The sequence below is a fragment of the Antedon bifida genome, chromosome 7 (assembly GCF_963402885.1).
Source record: "Antedon bifida chromosome 7, ecAntBifi1.1, whole genome shotgun sequence".
Taxonomy (NCBI): Eukaryota; Metazoa; Echinodermata; class Crinoidea; order Comatulida; family Antedonidae; genus Antedon; species Antedon bifida.
In genome coordinates this window covers 20,403,649-20,422,941 of record NC_136232.1, presented here as the reverse complement: position 1 = coordinate 20,422,941, position 19,293 = coordinate 20,403,649, and the positions used below count along the sequence as shown (strand labels likewise).

Below are 19,293 nucleotides of genomic sequence, written 5' to 3'. Positions count from 1 at the left end.
TTTTAACTTGCCCTTTTAGTTTCTCAATATTTCTATGTATGGGTTTTGTTTTCATGTCGCATAATCGACAACACGATATTTCGCTAATTTTACTTTGGGTGAGAGACGTACATTGTTGAGGGCTAAGGATGATAACTAATCGCTTGTAAACGTCTGGTTGAGTTGCCCCATATAATAGCAATAGCAATAACCTCCTTGATTTAAGAGTTACTTCCCCACAAACTGAGCATATGCACTGAAGTTTGTGTGGGGACAGTACTTCTCGCGTATTTTGTTTTTAATGGGTTTTCTTCTTGGCCTCGACATCCAAGTTTTAAGTAAGACTGTCCCATCCTCTAGTAGCCGGCCGATACTGTACCGACGTAAACTCGCTCGCAAAACTTTCGTCTTCATATTACATGTGGTAACTAGAACGCCAACATCGGGTCCGTTGATTGGTTGATTCTACAACCATATATTTACATAAACCCGCCCATTAGCTAAATACGGTATGATAATATACGTCATCCTTATCGGATGTTTGCGGTCTGCAAATCGATTTGTATAGGCGTCTTACAAGTCTGTGTTTCAGGACAAAAATCAACACGCCGACTAACATAAAAAAAGACAACAATTTGGCAAATCGATTTGTATAGGCGTCTTAGAAGTCTGTGTTTCAGAACAAAAATCAACACGCCGACTAACATAAAAAAAGACAACAATTTGGCAAATCGATTTGTATAGGCGTCTTAGAAGTCTGTGTTTCAGAACAAAAATCAACACGCCGATTAACATAAAAAAAGACAACAATTTGGCAAATCGATTTGTATAGGCGTCTTAGAAGTCTGTGTTTCAGAACAAAAATCAACACGCCGATTAACATAAAAAAAGACAACAATTTGGCAAATCGATTTGTATAGGCGTCTTAGAAGTCTGTGTTTCAGAACAAAAATCAACACGCCGATTAACATAAAAAAAGACAACAATTTGGCAAATCGATTTGTATAGGCGTCTTAGAAGTCTGTGTTTCAGAACAAAAATCAACACGCCGTTTAACATAAAAAAAGACAACAATTTGGCAAATCGATTTCTATAGGCGTCTTAGAAGTCTGTGTTTCAGAACAAAAATCAACACGCCGACTAACATAAAAAAAGACAACAATGTGGCAAATCGATTTGTATAGGCGTCTTAGAAGTCTGTGTTTCAGAACAAAAATCAACACGCCGACTAACATAAAAAAAGACAACAATTTGGCAAATCGATTTCTATAGGCGTCTTAGAAGTCTGTGTTTCAGGACAAAAATCAACACGCCGACTAACATAAAAAAAGACAACAATTTGGCAAATCGATTTGTATAGGCGTCTTAGAAGTCTGTGTTTCAGAACAAAAATCAACACGCCGACTAACATAAAAAAAGACAACAATTTGGCAAATCGATTTCTATAGGCGTCTTAGAAGTCTGTGTTTCAGGACAAAAATCAACACGCCGACTAACATAAAAAAAGACAACAATTTGGCAAATCGATTTGTATAGGCGTCTTAGAAGTCTGTGTTTCAGAACAAAAATCAACACGCCGATTAACATAAAAAAAGACAACAATTTGGCAAATCGATTTGTATAGGCGTCTTAGAAGTCTGTGTTTCAGAACAAAAATCAACACGCCGACTAACATAAAAAAAAGACAGACGACAATACAGACTTGGGGCAAGTTAATGCCACTAATATAGACTTGTGTTTCGTATAATTATTCTTCAAACAAGGTATCTAAAATAATAATACAAGTAAAATATATGTTGTCATAACATTAACGTTTTACATCATCGTATATTAACATCTATTATACTTTATTATAAGTATTTCTTAATATAATGTATGGCATGGTATATTTATCAGAGACAGTGTGTACGTTAAATTGCACACAGGATCGGCATTACCGTACCACTACATTACGTCTAGCAAAACTCCGTTTTATTTGCTGCAGGTTTCAGTGTGTGTTCAGTTCTGCTAAACGATACGAAAAGGATAACTTATGAACAGTTTCTATTGAAATATTACATAAATTGTATTCAATAAATCAATAGAAACCGTCATCCTCATCCGCTTTAACTTATTGATGATTTATCTAATATATCTCCAGTAATAACACTTTAATTACAATGTTTATTTCTATGAGATTTTATGATCGACAAGAACGGTACAGACACTACAATCTCCCTGCTGTCCAAACAGCCGGTTACAGTAGGTATTTCAATATTTTACAGAACAAGCTAAAAAAAAATTATATATTATATATATTCTGTAAAATATTGATATTAAATAGCAACGTCTAATCATCGTCTTCATCTTCTGAAGAATCGTTCGATTTTTCATTTATTTCAGTTTCTGATGAATCAGAGCTCGATTCATTTTCGGATTCCTAAAAAATTAAATTTTTTTTTTTAAACCTAATTTCATCATAACGTTTAATAACAACATAAATTTGGTATTCCATTGCATACCGATCCACTAGATCACACTCCATAAATGATATATGACGAAACAAAAAAAGGTGATTTTCGATTTCAGAATACCGAGACGCCAACCTGTAGGGGGTGGAGTTTGGGACATTCTGTGTAAAACTGTGAATACTATTATACGCATGGTAAACAGGTAACCAATCATAATCTTACCTCATCTTCGTCACTTGAATCGCTTTCTTCTTCTTCTTTGTTTTGACTTGTCGCTGATTTTGCTGATTTTCCATCCGAAGATTCTGAAGCTGGTTCCTGCAAACAAACGCGTAATTGTGTATGTTATATTTAACTATAGAGCAAGCATTCTACTCCCTATTCTCTGACTAACTAATCAACTGCAATAATTATTTTGAAATTGGTTGCCCTACCCTTTGAACGCGTTATCAACCATTATTGAAACGCGTTAAAAATCAACCAAAAACAACAAACATGACCCCTGAACCCGTCACTGGAGTTTGGATTTATAATTCATACCTTTTCAATACTGTCCGATTCTACAATCTCTGCGCTTTCTTCTTCAACTATGTCATCGGGAACAGCACCAGGTAGAGTTAGAATAGGGTCTTTTCGTGGTAATTTTTTATCCTAATAATGAATAAAACACTGTATTTACGGTTTATTTTGATAGAAAATAATGACTTGAAAAGAAAACTAAATAAATTGAATTTAAAAATGAAAGCACTCAGAAACTGAGTGAAGTACTTGGCAAAATATTGCCACAGAGGGCGCATGTTGATATTTCAGCCCATGTTAAAAGAATACAGTTTTGCTTTTATTTGTGAAGTTATTAATGAACCGATTTTCTTGAATTTCAATAGGCATGTTCTGTATGTATATACCTATTAACACCAACAAATTAAGAATGATAACTTTATAACTTGTAGACGCTATTGTGCTAACAAACAAACAAAGCAAGTACTATTTAATTGCCAAATAAAAAAAATACATTGTCTGAGACGTATAAAGCCAAAGACCTCTAAGACCAAAAGTTTGGTATTTCAAATAGCAACTTACCGTCGTGGGTGATACCTTGTTGGATAATTTTAAACTAGGACTTGATATGCTATTTTGGCGGGATTCTGACAACAAAAGAGCTCTACTACTGTGGATACTTGGACTCTGAAATAAAATAATTTTAATCAGATTCAACATAATTATGATCTACATTCATTCATTGGTAGTCGTCAATTAAACAATAACACGTACAGAATAAAATAATCAACTTATTCTTTGATTTGATGTAGTCACAGTTGTACGATTTTGTTTATTCGTGCAGTGTTCGAGTAGTCACAGTTGTGCGATATTTTATTCGTGCAGTGTTCGAGTAGTCACAGTTGTGCGATATTTTATTCGTGCAGTGTTCGAGTAGTCACAGTTATGCGATATTTTATTCGTGCAGTATTCGAGTAGTCACAGTTGTGCAATTTTCTATTCGTGCAATGTTCGAGTAGTCACAGTCGTGCAATTTTTTATTCGAGCAGTGTTCGAGTAGTTACAGTTTTACAATATTTTATTCGTGCAGTTTTCGAGTAGTTGTGCGATTTTTTATTCGTACAGTGTAGTGTTCGAGTAGTTACAGTTGTACGGTTTTGTATTCGTCCAGTGTTCGAGTAGTCACATTTGTGCGGTTTTTTATTCGTGCAGTGTTCGAGTAGTCACAGTTTTACGGTTTTTTTATTCGTGCAGTGTTCGAGTAGTCACAGTTGTACGGTTTTCTATTCGTGCAGTGTTCGAGTAGTCACAGTTGTGCGGTTTTCTATTCGTGCAGTGTTCGAGTAGTCACAGTTGTGCGATTTTTTATTCGTGCAGTGTTCGAGTAGTCACAGTTGTACGGTTTTGTATTCATCCAGTGTTCGAGTAGTCACAGTTGTGCGATTTATTCGTGCAGTGTTCGAGTAGTCACAGTTGTACGGTTTTGTATTCGTCCAGTGTTCGAGTAGTCACAGTTGCGATATTTTATCATTTTCGCAAATGTTATCGTTATTTATGTATATAATGTTGTATAGAAATATGAAATTATCTTAATGAAATCACGTGGTACATACCAGTGTTAATTGGTTTTCAATCGCCCTATCAATTTCGTCATATCCATCTTCTGTCGTTAGACTGGCGGATTTCTGCAGTAATGAAATAAGATAATAACGTTTACTTTAAATCAAGTTCTTTGAAATTACATAATTTCTGACAAATCAACGAATACTAAATAAAGGACCTAGCCGTAGTAATTAAGATATTAGCGCACCAAGGTCAATGGGTACCGAAAACACATCTCAAACGTTACGCTTTTCAATTCTACCATAAATTAAGATTCTCATTTGGGCCCTTAATGATCAGTTCCTTCACTGGGACTGGATAGACCCCTCTCAGTAAAGATGGTATTAAAAGAATGTACATAAGCAGAAACAACTGGAACCTCTATTTCAATAAATTGCCATTCGTTAATTGATGTTATTTTAATTAGCTTTACATAAGAAACATTATCTTCATTCAACATTGCGGGGACATTTGGTCTTCTCAATTAGATTCCTCGACAATTTTGGTTGATTCTGGATACAGGCGAATCAGTGGCGTAACAGCTATCAACGCTCACTGGTTAAACCCAGGGGTACTGGAGCTTATAGGAGCTGAAAACCCGAGGCCTCCAGCGAACCGAGGCCTCTTACGGTTACAGGTCTCTGCGTTACGCCACTGCAGGCGACGATCAACAATACAATATGCGTAGGTGGTCCTAGGCAGGAAGCTACTACTTTGCCGGTAAAAGTGAGTACACCTAAACTAACCATAATAGCTTCATTATCCGCAGCGTTAACATCATCATTGGCATCTTCTTTATGATCATCTTCTACCATATGAACATTCATTGATGATGTCCTCGCTCTCTCAACCTGCAAATTCAATCAGATAGCCCTATAATTATACTATGATGAGTAAAGATAATAAAAACACTCAAATTAGACTCTTAATTACGCGTTAAAACACGCTATGTTCAAGCAAAAAATAAATGTATAAATAAACATCTTTATCGCGTTATGCTGATGAACAACACTAAAATGTATATAGGAGGTGTCGTATCTTTCTTACTTTAATCGTGTTCTATGTTTTATTTTAACTTCTTTATGCAGGATTTTTGCCATTAATTATATACTGAAATTGTAATTATAAACTAAATTATAACTAAATAAATGTGAATGAATTGAAAAATTGAAATTGAATTTTCCACTCAATTGTACGTAGTAATCAATAATACACACAATATAATTGTAGTATGAATTCACGTGGCGGTTTTTTTTATTTGATTAATATAAATAAAAGAGAGGAAGTCGCGCATTACCATGCGATGGTAAATTCTTTTTGTTTATATGAAATGAATATACTTATTCCAATAATCAATACAGCAAACACAATGAGTATATTGACAAACTTAGTTTATACCCGCAACATACTTCTTGTTATGTTGATTCATACGATAATAATAAATTGATAAAACTCGTCCAATAAACTTGGTTCCCACTAGAGACACAACGCAATGACGTAGACACAACGCAATGACGTAGACGCAACGCAAGCGAGTTGACCAATTATAAGTGAGTGTTCGAATAATCCATCGCTTGTGATTGGTCAAATCACTTACGTTGCGTTAAGTCTTTGTTTTTTAATTTATTTTATTTTATTCAATTTTCAGGCACAAAAATACATAACAACGAGACAGCGGTGCAGCACCCTGAGGATTGCCATGAGTGCAAAGCACTATCGAGATGGCTCTCCATATACTGCACTTGAACATATAAGTAAACAATAAAATTACAAAGATATAAAAATTAAACAATTGTGAAGTGTTGTGTTGCATCTCTAGTGGGAACCAAGCATCATGTAAACGAACATAACGTGTCGTGCCCAAATGGCACCCCATACTTACGTATCTGAAGTTGTAATAAACATAACCAGAAATAAAGACACCGTGTAAACCGAATCCACCGAAGAACAGCATTTGATAAATATCGCCCTCTGACACTTGTATTGATATAGCCCATATTGTCAGAAACAACGGTAAAAATAAAGATATGCATATCATAATTCCCCTGTAAAAACAAATCGTTAAAAATTGTATACTTCATTAATAATACAAATCTTATTTGACCTCCAATCCAGATGACAACAGTTCAATTGAAGGTGGATTTTTTTTTCTTTTGATTTACACGTTAGAATAGCCCAAGAAGTAAATTGCTGTATTGAATTGATCTTTAACAATAGAAAACACAGGAAAGCATAGAGCACAACATTATGGCTCTATACTACAAAGGATGATGATGATGACGATGGCGATGACGATGATTTTTTTTGGATTTTTTTTAAAATATTATTTCATTTCCAAAAACACAACGCGCCACCAGCTGTGGCAACAAGACAAAAACAAACAAAAAATGGTTCTCAACAAGAAACCAAAAACAATCAAGCAACAAATTATACAAATCATGAGTAGTTAATTGGCAGACTATACTGCTAAATGTTTCAATTTTAGGTTATATGCATGCATATTATCATTTTCAAAAGCAATATATTTTTCTATTTCAATATTTTTGAAATGACGATGATGACGATGGCGATGATGACGATGACGATAATTGATACTTAGACCTACCTGCATTGCATTACGCAATTTTCTTTTCGTTTCCCACGAAGTTTAGTTTTACAAGTTAGACACACTAATGTCATGATTGTTGACGTCTGCAGATAATAAAAACAAATAAATTAAAATCCTCAGTAATGTCTGATTCATATCATCAATCAAACGGTAAAATTATATTCCTAATCATTCTTTATTGAATGGAAATGTGTTTTATTGGAAACAATTTATATGTTGTTAATTTACTATAATGAGACAATACATCTGATGGACATTCCTTTTCCTCTGTCTACACTATCAAACTAGAAGTGTGATTTAACCAAATATGGTAGTGATATGCCCCAAAATATAGTAGTGATATGACATCATCATGTCCAAAAATGGACACATCACTTTCTCACATAAACTTTGATAGTGTAGACATAGCTTTAGGAAGCTTTCGTTCGCTCACGATCTATAAGTAGTTACGTCATTTTTATATTTAATGCTGATTGACACTTTTGGCGGATTTTTGATCGAAATAAAAAACAATTCTTAACTTACAAGTAAGATAAGGAGAGTGGGTGTTGCAAATGCTGCAATGACACCCATTTCCATGTCTGTCCAGCACCTTGAAACAAAAACGAGTTAAAATAGTTAGGCCTAACTAATAGTACTATCTTCTTATTATAATCTTTTTAAATCATATATTTCACACTAAAGAGGATAATACTATCATCCTGATCTTTTTATCCTTTACAGAGCAATTTATTTATTCATAAATGTCACAAAATGCATTATACTGTAAATTAATAGTGATTTGGAAATTAACATACAGTAGTGTCGTCATTAGGGAGCTTTCGATTTCCGACAACCCATGACCTAACTACGTCATGTTAATTCATAGTGCGCATGCGGGGTATTGGGACGTCTGCCCTCACTCCCCCACCCCTCAACCATGACAGTTTCGATGGTTTCTAGGTCAGGCGACGACCGACGGAATATCGATTGACCTGACGTACGTACAGATCGTCGTAAATCAAAAGTTCTCTAATATCACATTCGTGACGATGCTGTTGTGATATGGTTCACACTTTTTTTTTTTGCATTTTGTTTTTTTTAGGAGCATATATTATTAACTACAAGCTGTGTTTTTTCATAGGTTCCTCCAATCTCTTTTTGTTGAAGTAAAGTAAAATTAAATCAAAAGTTTCCCAGAAGATAAGGACCAACGACTCACCCTTCTGTATCTTCGTATCCGCGGTACGTTCCAAAGAACAAAAATGTGAAGAAGCCTGACACGCCCCAGGCTAGAGCAAAATGGTACTTTGCCGCGTGTTTACCCTTCATATTATACAGTTTAGTGAACAAGTTAAACACATCGACAAATATCCACATCACCATTGATATGTACAAACACTGCAATATTACTCCTACTACAATACAAGTAATCTGAAACGTAAAATAATATTTTAAAAATGTTTTAATTTCTGTTTAATCTATTATGAACATATCCAATCATTTATGCTGTAGAAAAGTTTTATACTGTTATAATTGGCATTATCAATCTTTGCTTATACTGTGTCTTTTTCAGTTAAAGATGTATTGTCCCTTTGACTAATTCCAAAAAAATAAAAAATAACAGATTTCGAAAAAAGGTAGGTCATTTTGAAGTATCATAATAGTTATTAACTATCACCAAAAATTTGTCGAAAAAAAAATCATATAACTGAAATACAGACGTTTTTTTGTTAAAAAAATAACTTTGACTTCCAGTCAAAGTTTTCGATCAAAACATATCCCATAATGAAACTTGTTTGGCTACTCTCTGTATGCATAATCATAAAACTTCCTCGCGATCTGTGTGAAAATACCTTCTCAACGGTGACGAGTTGTAAACAATCCTAATTAGCATATGCATAATGCGTACTCTTGGTTTGAAATCTTTGTTTACTTTCGCTCGCGACGATTTTCTTGACGAAATGTAATCCAAATAATTTACCTGTTAATTACGTAAACTTGTTGCTTTTGGCTCGAATTTTCGACTTAAAGTGAATAACTTTAATATTACTTTGATATGGCCAATTTAAATTTAGAATATTTTGACCTTCATTTTTTTGTGTTTCAAGGGACAATACATCTTTAAGAACTTGAATGTATTTAGAAAACCATCTTAATATTAAGAAGGAAGACATCTGTCATGGAAAACATCAATTGTTGTTGTTGTTATTTATTGTTTGCTATAAATGCTAATTTAACATGGAGAAAATTGTATCATTTATTAGTGTACAATATAAAAGCAAACACTCTCTGTTTTATCAAGTTAAGTCCAGTTTCCTCTTTCATGAAATCATGATTTTTGTTTTAAACAATACTTACATTGTCATCACTTAACTCCAGAGTGCATACGTACAAAAGCATCATCAACAGTGTGCTAATAATAAGATTTGCCATCACGAAAACTCGCTCCGTGTCGAATGGAAGTTTATGTTTTTGTCTGGTAAGTTAAAAATATATTTTAGAACAGTTATTTCAATAGATAATAATCAAGCAACCTTCTACACATTTAATATCAAGGATTATTATATTCCAAAGTTGGAAATGAAGCTTTCATGATTAAACGTCCACTTTTGATATATACGTCATTATGAACAGCCTGCTGGTAATAGTTAGGCCGAACGAGCAAAATAGTCTAAGTCCTTGTCTGTGAGAAATGTGTATATATGTATCTGTTACGATATTCAAATCTCTTCACTAAGTGGGAAAAAATTCTATTTTAGTGGGATTTTCCGTTTTGTATTTGTTGTATATATGGAATATTTATTCTGAAATAAAGAGATCAATTCAATTCAATATATATGTGTTGTGTTTGGAGATGGTGTGGGTGGGGTAACATATTTATACTTACAGCCGCAACATTATGATTGCAACCACGATCAGCGACACAATTGATGCAATTCCCGTACAATATGTCACTACACGTATCATGATTGAGAATAGCTCATTATCCTATAAAAGTGATTAGATAACAAGAATGACGTCACAACTAAATAACTAACATATTAAAGGTGTATTGTCCCCCAAAAACATAAACAATAAAGATTAAAAAAATCAGACTTTGAATAGATTATTTTTGTAGTTTTAATAAAGTCAATCAATCCGTGGGAAAAAACCGAAACAAATTAATGTTTCCACTTATAAAATTACAAAATAAATGGTTAAATTAAACCAAAAACCTATTGTCTGTCAGCCAATTTGATTATTTTTTTGCTTTAAATTAGTTTTTTAAGTAAATACTTTTTTTCTACCCAATGTTAGGTCAAAGTGGATAACTGTTAAGTGACACTAAAATGGCATATTAAAAAAAAATAAGACATTTTTTTTTCAGGAAGACAATACATCTTTAACAAGTAAAATGTTAATTGATTTAACTCTCTCACTAGTACTAAACTCTATGCGTACTAAAAACGACAGTTCTTGATTTAACCTATCTTATCACGTTCGTCAACATTATAAATAATTTTCTATCTTTAAAAAAACTACAAAGTTTCCTTTACTTACATCTTCTAGTTCAGTAGGTAAAAGAATACCAAATATACTGGTGTGCGAACAGTAACATTCGACGAGTTCTGAAAGCCCGCTAGAAACAAGCCGACAACCGTCTTCACTCCATCTCCTGTGTAACATAAATTATCGTTTCTCAATACGCACAATGCAATTCATACAAAACATGTTTACTTACATGCATTACCATAAAAAGTATATGTTTATTATACTATAGATTAAACCACGATAATGAGTACACACATACATTGGCAATTCTCAACTGCATTGTGTCTGTTTTATGTTTGGTCTTTTCGTATTGATTTCTTTGCTAATTCTATAGACTTCCTACGTTTATTTCAGTGGGTTATGCTATTAGCAAAAACGTATTATTAATAATCTCATCTTAATTTCAGTAGCGATCGATATGATATTCTTGATTGGCGAGATCGTGGGAGACGTCTCATGTTTAAAAAAAAAAACCTATATAGCCTAACGCGCGCATTAAATATGATGAAATCGACAGCATATGAAATTAACTTAATTAACAAAAAAAACGGAATTTACAAGTATCGTGATGATCTAAATACAATAGAATTCCCGTCGTTTCCTCTTTTACCAATTACCGATCGAGTAGAGTGGCCAAGCGGTAAAGACAGGGGCGCCGCAAACCATGTATCTATACATCAGCAATCATACAATCAAGCCACTCTTTGACCATTGTTCTGATGGTCATCTCGGATAAGGACTTACAACTTGAGGTCCAGTGTACACATTTGGCTTGTGTACACTCTGAAAAACGTAGTTAATCTTTCAGAATAGGGGGTTATGGACAGACGAACGAGCGCCGTTTGGTGGCAGCACTCGACACGAAGGAACCCTTAGGGGAGAAGGAAGTTATTGCACAGAAAGAAAGTCCACACGTGTCCGCAATTCAGCCCAGTTAGGCTGTAAGCAACGGGTTATTCCATTTACAATACTAGGTCTACAAGTGATATGTCGGAGAAACGACATTACGTTTTATTTATAATATGTGGATCTGTCATTGATGACGTAATGTCGGAACTAAGTTCAAGCTCCTATCTCGTGCAGTGTAATTAAGTTTATTGATTAAATAAATATAACCTACTCTGTTTGTTCGTTCCAGGATACACAAATAGCTCTTTCTACCAGTTTAATCAATTCATCCTAAACAAACAATGGTATAAAAATAATAATATTATATATAATATAATAATAACTTGTCAAATAAATAAAAGGTGCAATTTAAATTGTATATCTAAAACTAGACTAAAACAAGGACGTATACGCAACGCAACCGTGCGAGTGGACATAATCCATCACTTGTGATTGGTCAAATAACTTACGTTGCGCTTACGTCTTTGTGTTGCCTGTCTAGTGGGAACTAAGATGTAATGATCAACTGGATATAGATTATTCTAGAGCAAGCAATACTTTTACCTTTACATCTACTACCATAGCGAACTCTACTTCCGTTGAGTATCTATTCGTATTACCCATCACCTTGCATACCAACACTCCACTTTGTAATTGATATTCTGTCGTGTCGCCGCTAAAAAACAATTTTTTTAAATATCACTACTATGCTTAATAAATGTGATCTTATGGGGGCTTAAGGATGATATTAAGGAGCAATCTTCTTATAATTGTGACAGGTCTAGTCTTTTAATGTAGCCTAAAGATTGGTATTAATTTCTTGAAACACATTGTAGATGTTATTATTAAAAGGCAGTTCCAATGCTACTGATACAGATAAGTATTAGTACTTCCAGTAACCGTTACAAAACTAAAAATCAATATATTCGCATTATCTCTTTTTATAAATATGATGCCTTGATCGTAATTATTCTAATTACAAATTTGTATACAGTCAATATATAATAATTACCTTTTCGGCTGTATATAATTAACTATTTCATCAGCACTACTCGATTTAAACACAGACCGATCGAAATATGACATCATTAAACCAATAGACTCTAGAAAGAAGAAACTATATTATGTAATTTATTTTACCTTATATAATATTGCATTTGTTTCTGTCAGTTTTTTTAATAGTTAATTCGAGTGTTCTCATAGGGGAGTGCCCCACCGAAGGTGCTGACGGGTCGTGGACGACCCATGTTGTTTTTTATTTTCTTTTGGAATTTTGGAATTATTTTTTATGAATGTTGTCTAGTCTGGCATGTATGTACTGTACATTTTAATGGTTACCAAACTGACAAGCACCCGCTTCTTGTGGTATTGGGAATAAACGTGGCTCAATAGTCACACTCTTCTTAAAAGACTATTTTTCGTATCCTTACCGTCTTCTCCAATTCCATCAGATTTTAATCGGACAAACGCTTTACCATTGTCCACAATTCGTTTCGAATCACTATCCTTACTATGCACTTTACTATCTTCTTTGTAGAAATGAAACCATCGACGGTCACCAGGTTCTAGAGGATGCATACTAACGGCTGAAAAGTAAAATATAATAGAGCATTGTAACTTAAGTTGAGGCGACAGATTGAAAAGTAAACCCACCCAAACTAGGAAGGTTAATGTTTGTCCAAATGGTTTATTCCGTACGTTACGTAGTTTAGGCCCAATATAACTACTTTATAATTTGTATAATATACATTATGTTAACGCAAAGACAATACAGAATTTGAAAATCAATAGATAAATTCCGTACTAATCCAGCCCAGTTCAGTTAAGAAATATCAATAAATACTTCTATAACAGGCCTAAGAATAAAAGTAGTTATATGTTTTCCACTAAAGTAAGGTAAAAGTCTAAGTCCTAAAACATTAGTGCAATCCGTCTCAAATAAATAAGTCACTTTGAAGAACACAATGTGCCAATACAGTCACCCTAAAGCTATGTCTACGCTATCAAACTAGTTTGACCAAAAAAAGTGTGATGTGCCCAAATATGGTAGTGATATGACGACATCGTGTCCATATATGGGCACATCATATTTTGTCACATACAGTTTGATAGTGTAAAAACAGCTTAAGAATTCACCAACATAAACAATCTACTTACCAACGTCAGCAGATTCATACGTAAATGAGGCGTTAACTATAACGTCTGGTGTTCTATCCAGAAAGATTTCCTCGACATTGGAAATAATTTCAAGCTGTGCTGCCAGAGCCTTAAAAATGTAAAATATGATAATATTTGGAAGCTACACTTTTGAAAAAATGGCACACTTTTTGAACAGTGGCAATTTTTTTAACAGTGGCACACTTTTGGAACAGTGACACACTTTTGGAACATTGGCACAATTTTGGAACATTGGCACACTTTTGGAACAGTGACACACTTTTGGAACAGTGGCACACTTTCAAAACATTGTCACACTTTAGGAACAGTGGCACACTTTTTGAAAGTTATTGAAAGAATTTTTTGGTTCAACAAATTATATTTTGAAATATAAAAAACACATTATTATTCTGAAAAGTTAAGGTGAAACTAATCAAACGAATTTCACAACAAATTATTCCAACCTTTTTCTGTATCGGTTGAATGAGAGCTTCTGATATCAAGGTGGCGCCCTGTAAGTAATAAAAGCAAATCGTAAATCCGGTGGGTAGTCACAAAAAAGGAACTAGCTGAAACCGGGCTTAGCTTAGTCCAGACTTAACTTAATCCAGGTCTAGCTTAGTCCAGGTCTAGATTAGTCCATGGAAATGTACACCACAGTCATCAATGGAGAACTTCAATATATTGACACTTGAGGAAAAGTCAGAAACATAAACAAATATTTCATTCCATAAGTTAAAAATGAAAGTATGATAACAGACACCACATCGCGGAGATGTGCATTGGTATTTGTCGCAACCAGACATAAGATCAAAGGACTGAACAAAAGATCAGAGTTCCTCCTATCCCGGCACGGCAAGTTCAGCGTCCTGTTGTTAGATTGTCTTGATTTAAGTTTATTGAGTTTTGGTGAGTTTTGTGACAACCTTAAGCTATCTTTGGAAACTTACAACAACTTGGCTCTGTGAGGATTCCTGATCACTTGTTTCTGAATTATCTTCCAACAGAACATCTAAAGTTAAAAGTAAAGTCGTTTCCTCCTCTTTGTCCAGTTTTCGTCCATCTAGATTCTCCACGGCTATCATACTTATTTCGACAATAAGATCCACTTCATCACAAGTTATATTTTCAAAATTCTTCAAAATAACAGAAATATTAGTAGTTAAATAAGTTTTGCGGTACGTCGTATTTCAAAAAAAGAAGAAGGTTGGAAATGTCTCTAGATTAACAGATATAATTATTTAATGCCACAAGATGGTCACATGTTATATAAAACAACATCTTTTTAGTTCATTTTACTTCATAATATATACAATACCTTACGTAAATGTTTACTATTTGTATTAATTGATTTTCTTCTTTGGTTTTCTATAGACTTTTGAATAAAGACTACAACTAAATATACTGCATTGTGCCATTGTATCAATTATACTTACTAAAGTTAGAAGGTAGTTGAACGTGTGTAAAAGCGTAATATAAAACTGACATGTCCCAACGTTGTAGTCGTCATCAATTGACGTGTAGTTAACTAGAGTTGTGTTGACGGGAAACGCGTCATAAGGCTGATGTGACGCAGTAACCAATGGACGAACTCCCGAGTTGTCTGTCGTATTGGGTACAACCCAACTTGGGTTGCCGTAATCCACCGTGTCATCAACAAAGTATATAAAGTCCACTGGACAATCGATGAAATACGGAGGTTCCTCATCTGGAATATGATACATATTTTAGTAATGGAATTAATAACATTTCAAAAGGTTGTTTGTCATGTTTGACGACGTTGAGGTATAAACTATCTCCAGGATCATAGTGAACTTGTTCTAACCTTGATCTAGTACTTACCAAGAACTACAACTGTGAAATTACATTCTGCCTTATTTTGAAAATTATCTGTAGCCATGTATGAGACGCCAGTGAGGCCTAAAAGTAGAATGTCTCCTGGTTTGTAGTTTGATACTACAGTTGGGCTATATCCAGAATCATCAATTGCTGTAGGTACATGCCATGAAATATTTACATCTGGTCTCCGATAGTCAGTAGTTACAATGACGTCATCGGAACAATTGTGCCATACAGGAGGTGCTATATCTAAACGAAAAGAAGAACTTTAAAGTTTATACATTGGTTTGAACAAGGCAAGATACTGAGCTTAGTTAGATCAAAGATGTTATGTGTGGTTGCAAAAAGATCAGTTCCACGCTTCCCTAATCGATTGGCCAATTGGCTTCCACAATGTTTGGTTATCAAAAACCGGAGAATAGTGTACAGAATGTGTTGCAGATCAAGGGACAAAGTCCTATTTTGGCAAGGCCACCTCAGAATTCTGTTGTTGCATTGCCTTGGGGTGAACTTTAGATTGAAATGTTCGTATTTCTACTTTCTATTTGAAAGGTTTCTTCAAAGTGGTAACTTTCTCCAGTTCAGAAAACAAACAAAAACGTTACAGTACCTACGACTGTTACACTAAATGAGCAATTCTCAAAGTTGTTTGCCCTATCAAATGCTTGATAGATGACCCAGGTCATCCCAATCGGAAACACGTCAAAGGAGTTGTAGTTCGATGTTACGAGTTTAACCGTATTCGAGTTATCCTCCACAGTTGGTTCAGACCAATTGGCTACGGCCGATGGACGGAAGAACATGGGGTTGAGCGGGATGTTCGACGGGCAAAATGTAAACACCGGCGATTCATTATCTAAGAAAAATTAAAAAAAACAACATATTATATGTTGTCATTATCATGTTATTGTTCTCAAGGTCATCTTTATTATCATCTTCATTATCAACGAATACTTACCAAACACGTGGAGATGGAAACTGCATAATTCTTTGTTACCAGTCAAATCTTCAGACCAATAGTTTATTTCGTATACTCCAATTAAAAATATATCACCCGGATCGTAATTTGAAGTTACATTCGGATCATGACCCGAGTTGTCTTCGGAAACTAGCGCAGACCACGTGACGACAGCAGACGGTAATCGATAATCAGTAGGATGACTAAAGTTTCCCGGACAATTTTGAAATGTTGGTTTTTCAGTATCTGCATAAAACACAAAGGCAGTTTTAGTTTTGTAATACATAGTTTATTCGGTTAAAAGTATGTGCATTAAATATGCATATTTATTAGTGAAGTAATATCAATAAGTCTTCTTACAATTCTTATAAATTATAAAATGTGGACATTAGAAATGCCTACGTAATTTTAACTTACCATTTACGGTAACATTAAATGAGCAAGACGCAGTATTGTTGTGGTTATCAATAGCCATGTATTCAACCGTTGTCAGCCCTAATGTAAAATAATGTCCAGATACAAATGATGACGTCACAATCATGTCGGCTAACGAGTTGTCCCAGACGATAGGCTCTGTCCACTCAACAACTGCACCGTCCCGCCGGAACTCATTGGCAATGATTACATCAGGTGCACACGTGATGAATTGTGGATTTTCGTTATCTGTATTTAAAATAATAATTGCCGACTGATAATTGTTTACACATTCATCGCGTGCCGTTAAACCTTTGGGCACACATCTTTAAGAACAGTGCATTATATTATGAATTACCCTTTTAATCAGTCATTTAATAATAACTTACCAAACACATATATTTTAAACGAACACGTGTTATTGTTCAAGAAACTGTCTGTAGCTGTATATGTTACGGTGGAAATACCAATACTAAAAAGGTCTCCAGGTTGACTTGTACCTCTGACAATCGGTGCAATACCAGAATTATCAATGGCTGTAGATACGTTCCACACTGCTATTTCGTCATGTTCATTTTCTCTTGTGCTCAAGTAAATATCACCTGGGCAATATGTAAATTGAGGTAGTTCATCGTCTAAAGAAATATAAATTAAAGAAAAGTAAAAACAGTGTAATAAATAAAGTAGTTTTGAATACGCCTGTATGAGTCGGTCAAAGTGCACTCATGTGAATCATATACAATCTAGTCTAGTGCCTAGCGATTTTTAAAACAATGCCCTTTTTTTAAAGGTTAGAGAGAAACTCAAAACAAAATTAGAGTAGACATACCGTATATAGAAATATGGAACTCGCAGATGGCTTCATTTCCAGACTCATCTCTTGCGGTTAAAAATACCCGCGTTGATCCAACCTCAAAGGCTGATCCGTTGTCACGATTCCACCAAGAGTCTATGTTACCGAGACTATTATCAAATAACACAACGTCGTTCCAAGTTGTATTTCGAGTTGGCTTTCGATAGTTCATTGGTAGTGATATGTCAGAAGGACAATTTGAAATTAATGGAGGTTCGGTATCTATTTTAGGTAACAAATGGAATTAAAAGGAAACGTTTATAAACTTTGTGTATAAAAGTGATATAGTATACTTGGTTTAACTAAAAAGCAATTATAAGATGTTTATTGTCAAGCATACAGAAAGAAATGGAAAGATATAACAAAAGAAAAAATGAAAGAAAGGGAAGAAAAAGAAATACATGAAAAAGAAAAAAAGGAAGGAAAAACAGAAAAATTATAAAAAAGGAAAGAAAGAAAGAAAAAAAAAGAAAGGAAAAAAAGGAAGAATGAAAGAAAACGAAAATAAAGAAAGGAAAAAATGGGGAAAGGGAAGGAAAAGAAATACATGAAAAAGAAAAAAAGAAAGGAAAAACAGAAACATAATAAAAAAGGAAAGAAAGAAAGGAAAAAAAGGAAGAAAGAAAGAAAAGGAAAATAAAGAAAGGAAAAAATGGGGAAAGAGAAAGAAAGAAGGAAATGAAAGAAAAGAAACAAGTTCTAAAGAAGACAAGATTTTAGAAAGATAAGACATTCAAAACTTATCGAAAAGAAAGAAAGAAAAGAAGGAAAAAGAAAGGAAGGAAAGAAAGAAAAAGTATAAAAGGAAAGAAAGAAAATGAAAAGAAAGAAAGTAAAGAGAAAGAAAGAAAGTAAAGAAAAAGAAAGAAAGAATGAAATGAAAGAAAGGAAACAAGTTCTAAGGAAGACAAGATTTTAGAAAGATAAGACATTCAAAACTTACCGATAATTTCAACTTCGAACGAGCATGTACCATTCTGGTTATTGTCGTCGTCTGTTGCCTTGTATACTACCACTGTGACACCAAGACTAAATATATCACCAGGATTATAGTTGGACACAACGTGAGGCTGGTTGCCGCTGTTGTCTTGAGCTATTGGGTTTGGCCAGACGACAGAATGTGTTTGTAATCGTAGATCTGTACTGTTTGTGATGTTTCCAGGGCAGTACGTAAAATATGGAGATTCAGTGTCTACATTAAAAAAGTAAAGAAATTTGTTTTTAAAAAGGAAGTGATTTTTACATACTGTACGTTTAGGCTACTGTAAGATTTAAAATTAAGACAAAAAAACGATAACTTGCCTAATACTGTTACAATAAAGGAGCAATTTCCAATGTTGCCAAATGGATCAGTTCCATTGTAGTGAACCACGGTATCTCCAATATGGAATGCCGAGCCCGTCGTAATTGAGGCTGTTAAATTTACGTACAGACCACTGTTGTCGGTTACTACTGGATCTGGAAATTCTATAATACCAGACGGTAACCTGTATGTGTTTTCAACAGACGATACTTGTGGACAGGTAAGGACCGG

At 34.2% G+C, this 19,293-nt stretch overlaps 2 protein-coding genes across 2 annotated transcripts in view; one reads left to right on the top strand and one right to left on the bottom strand.

Moving 5' to 3' along the window:
• Positions 1-19,293, top strand: part of LOC144848551 (protein FAM162B-like) — a 153,716-nt gene that overhangs the window by 91,335 nt on the left and 43,088 nt on the right. The window lies entirely within an intron of this gene.
• Positions 1,707-18,948, bottom strand: LOC144848463 (uncharacterized). The gene is made up of 28 exons (XM_078705209.1): positions 18,703-18,948; positions 17,736-17,981; positions 17,296-17,541; positions 16,910-17,155; positions 16,493-16,738; positions 16,145-16,390; positions 15,538-15,783; positions 15,132-15,403; positions 14,646-14,831; positions 14,160-14,207; positions 13,696-13,804; positions 12,969-13,124; positions 12,551-12,641; positions 12,103-12,214; positions 11,771-11,829; positions 10,660-10,774; positions 10,007-10,107; positions 9,478-9,595; positions 8,339-8,550; positions 7,663-7,729; positions 7,135-7,220; positions 6,412-6,574; positions 5,276-5,380; positions 4,541-4,612; positions 3,510-3,614; positions 2,970-3,080; positions 2,652-2,747; positions 1,707-2,398 (listed from the first exon to the last, which is right to left on the bottom strand). The coding sequence occupies exons 2-28, from the start codon at positions 17,929-17,931 to the stop codon at positions 2,309-2,311; spliced, it is 3,900 nt and encodes a 1,299-aa protein (XP_078561335.1). The 5' UTR covers positions 17,932-17,981; positions 18,703-18,948; the 3' UTR covers positions 1,707-2,308.

Bases quoted from the DNA above. Each gene is read 5' to 3' on its own strand.
- LOC144848463 (XM_078705209.1), bottom strand. From the start codon at position 17,931: ATGAACTATCGAAAGCCAACTCGAAATACAACTTGGAACGACGTTGTG. The intron at 11,830-12,102 runs GTAAAAGTATTG...TTGTTTGTTTAG, and splicing joins CTATGGTAGTAGATGTAAAG to GATGAATTGATTAAACTGGT. The intron at 8,551-9,477 runs GTAAGTATTGTT...TTTACGTTTCAG, and splicing joins TGGAGTTAAGTGATGACAAT to ATTACTTGTATTGTAGTAGG.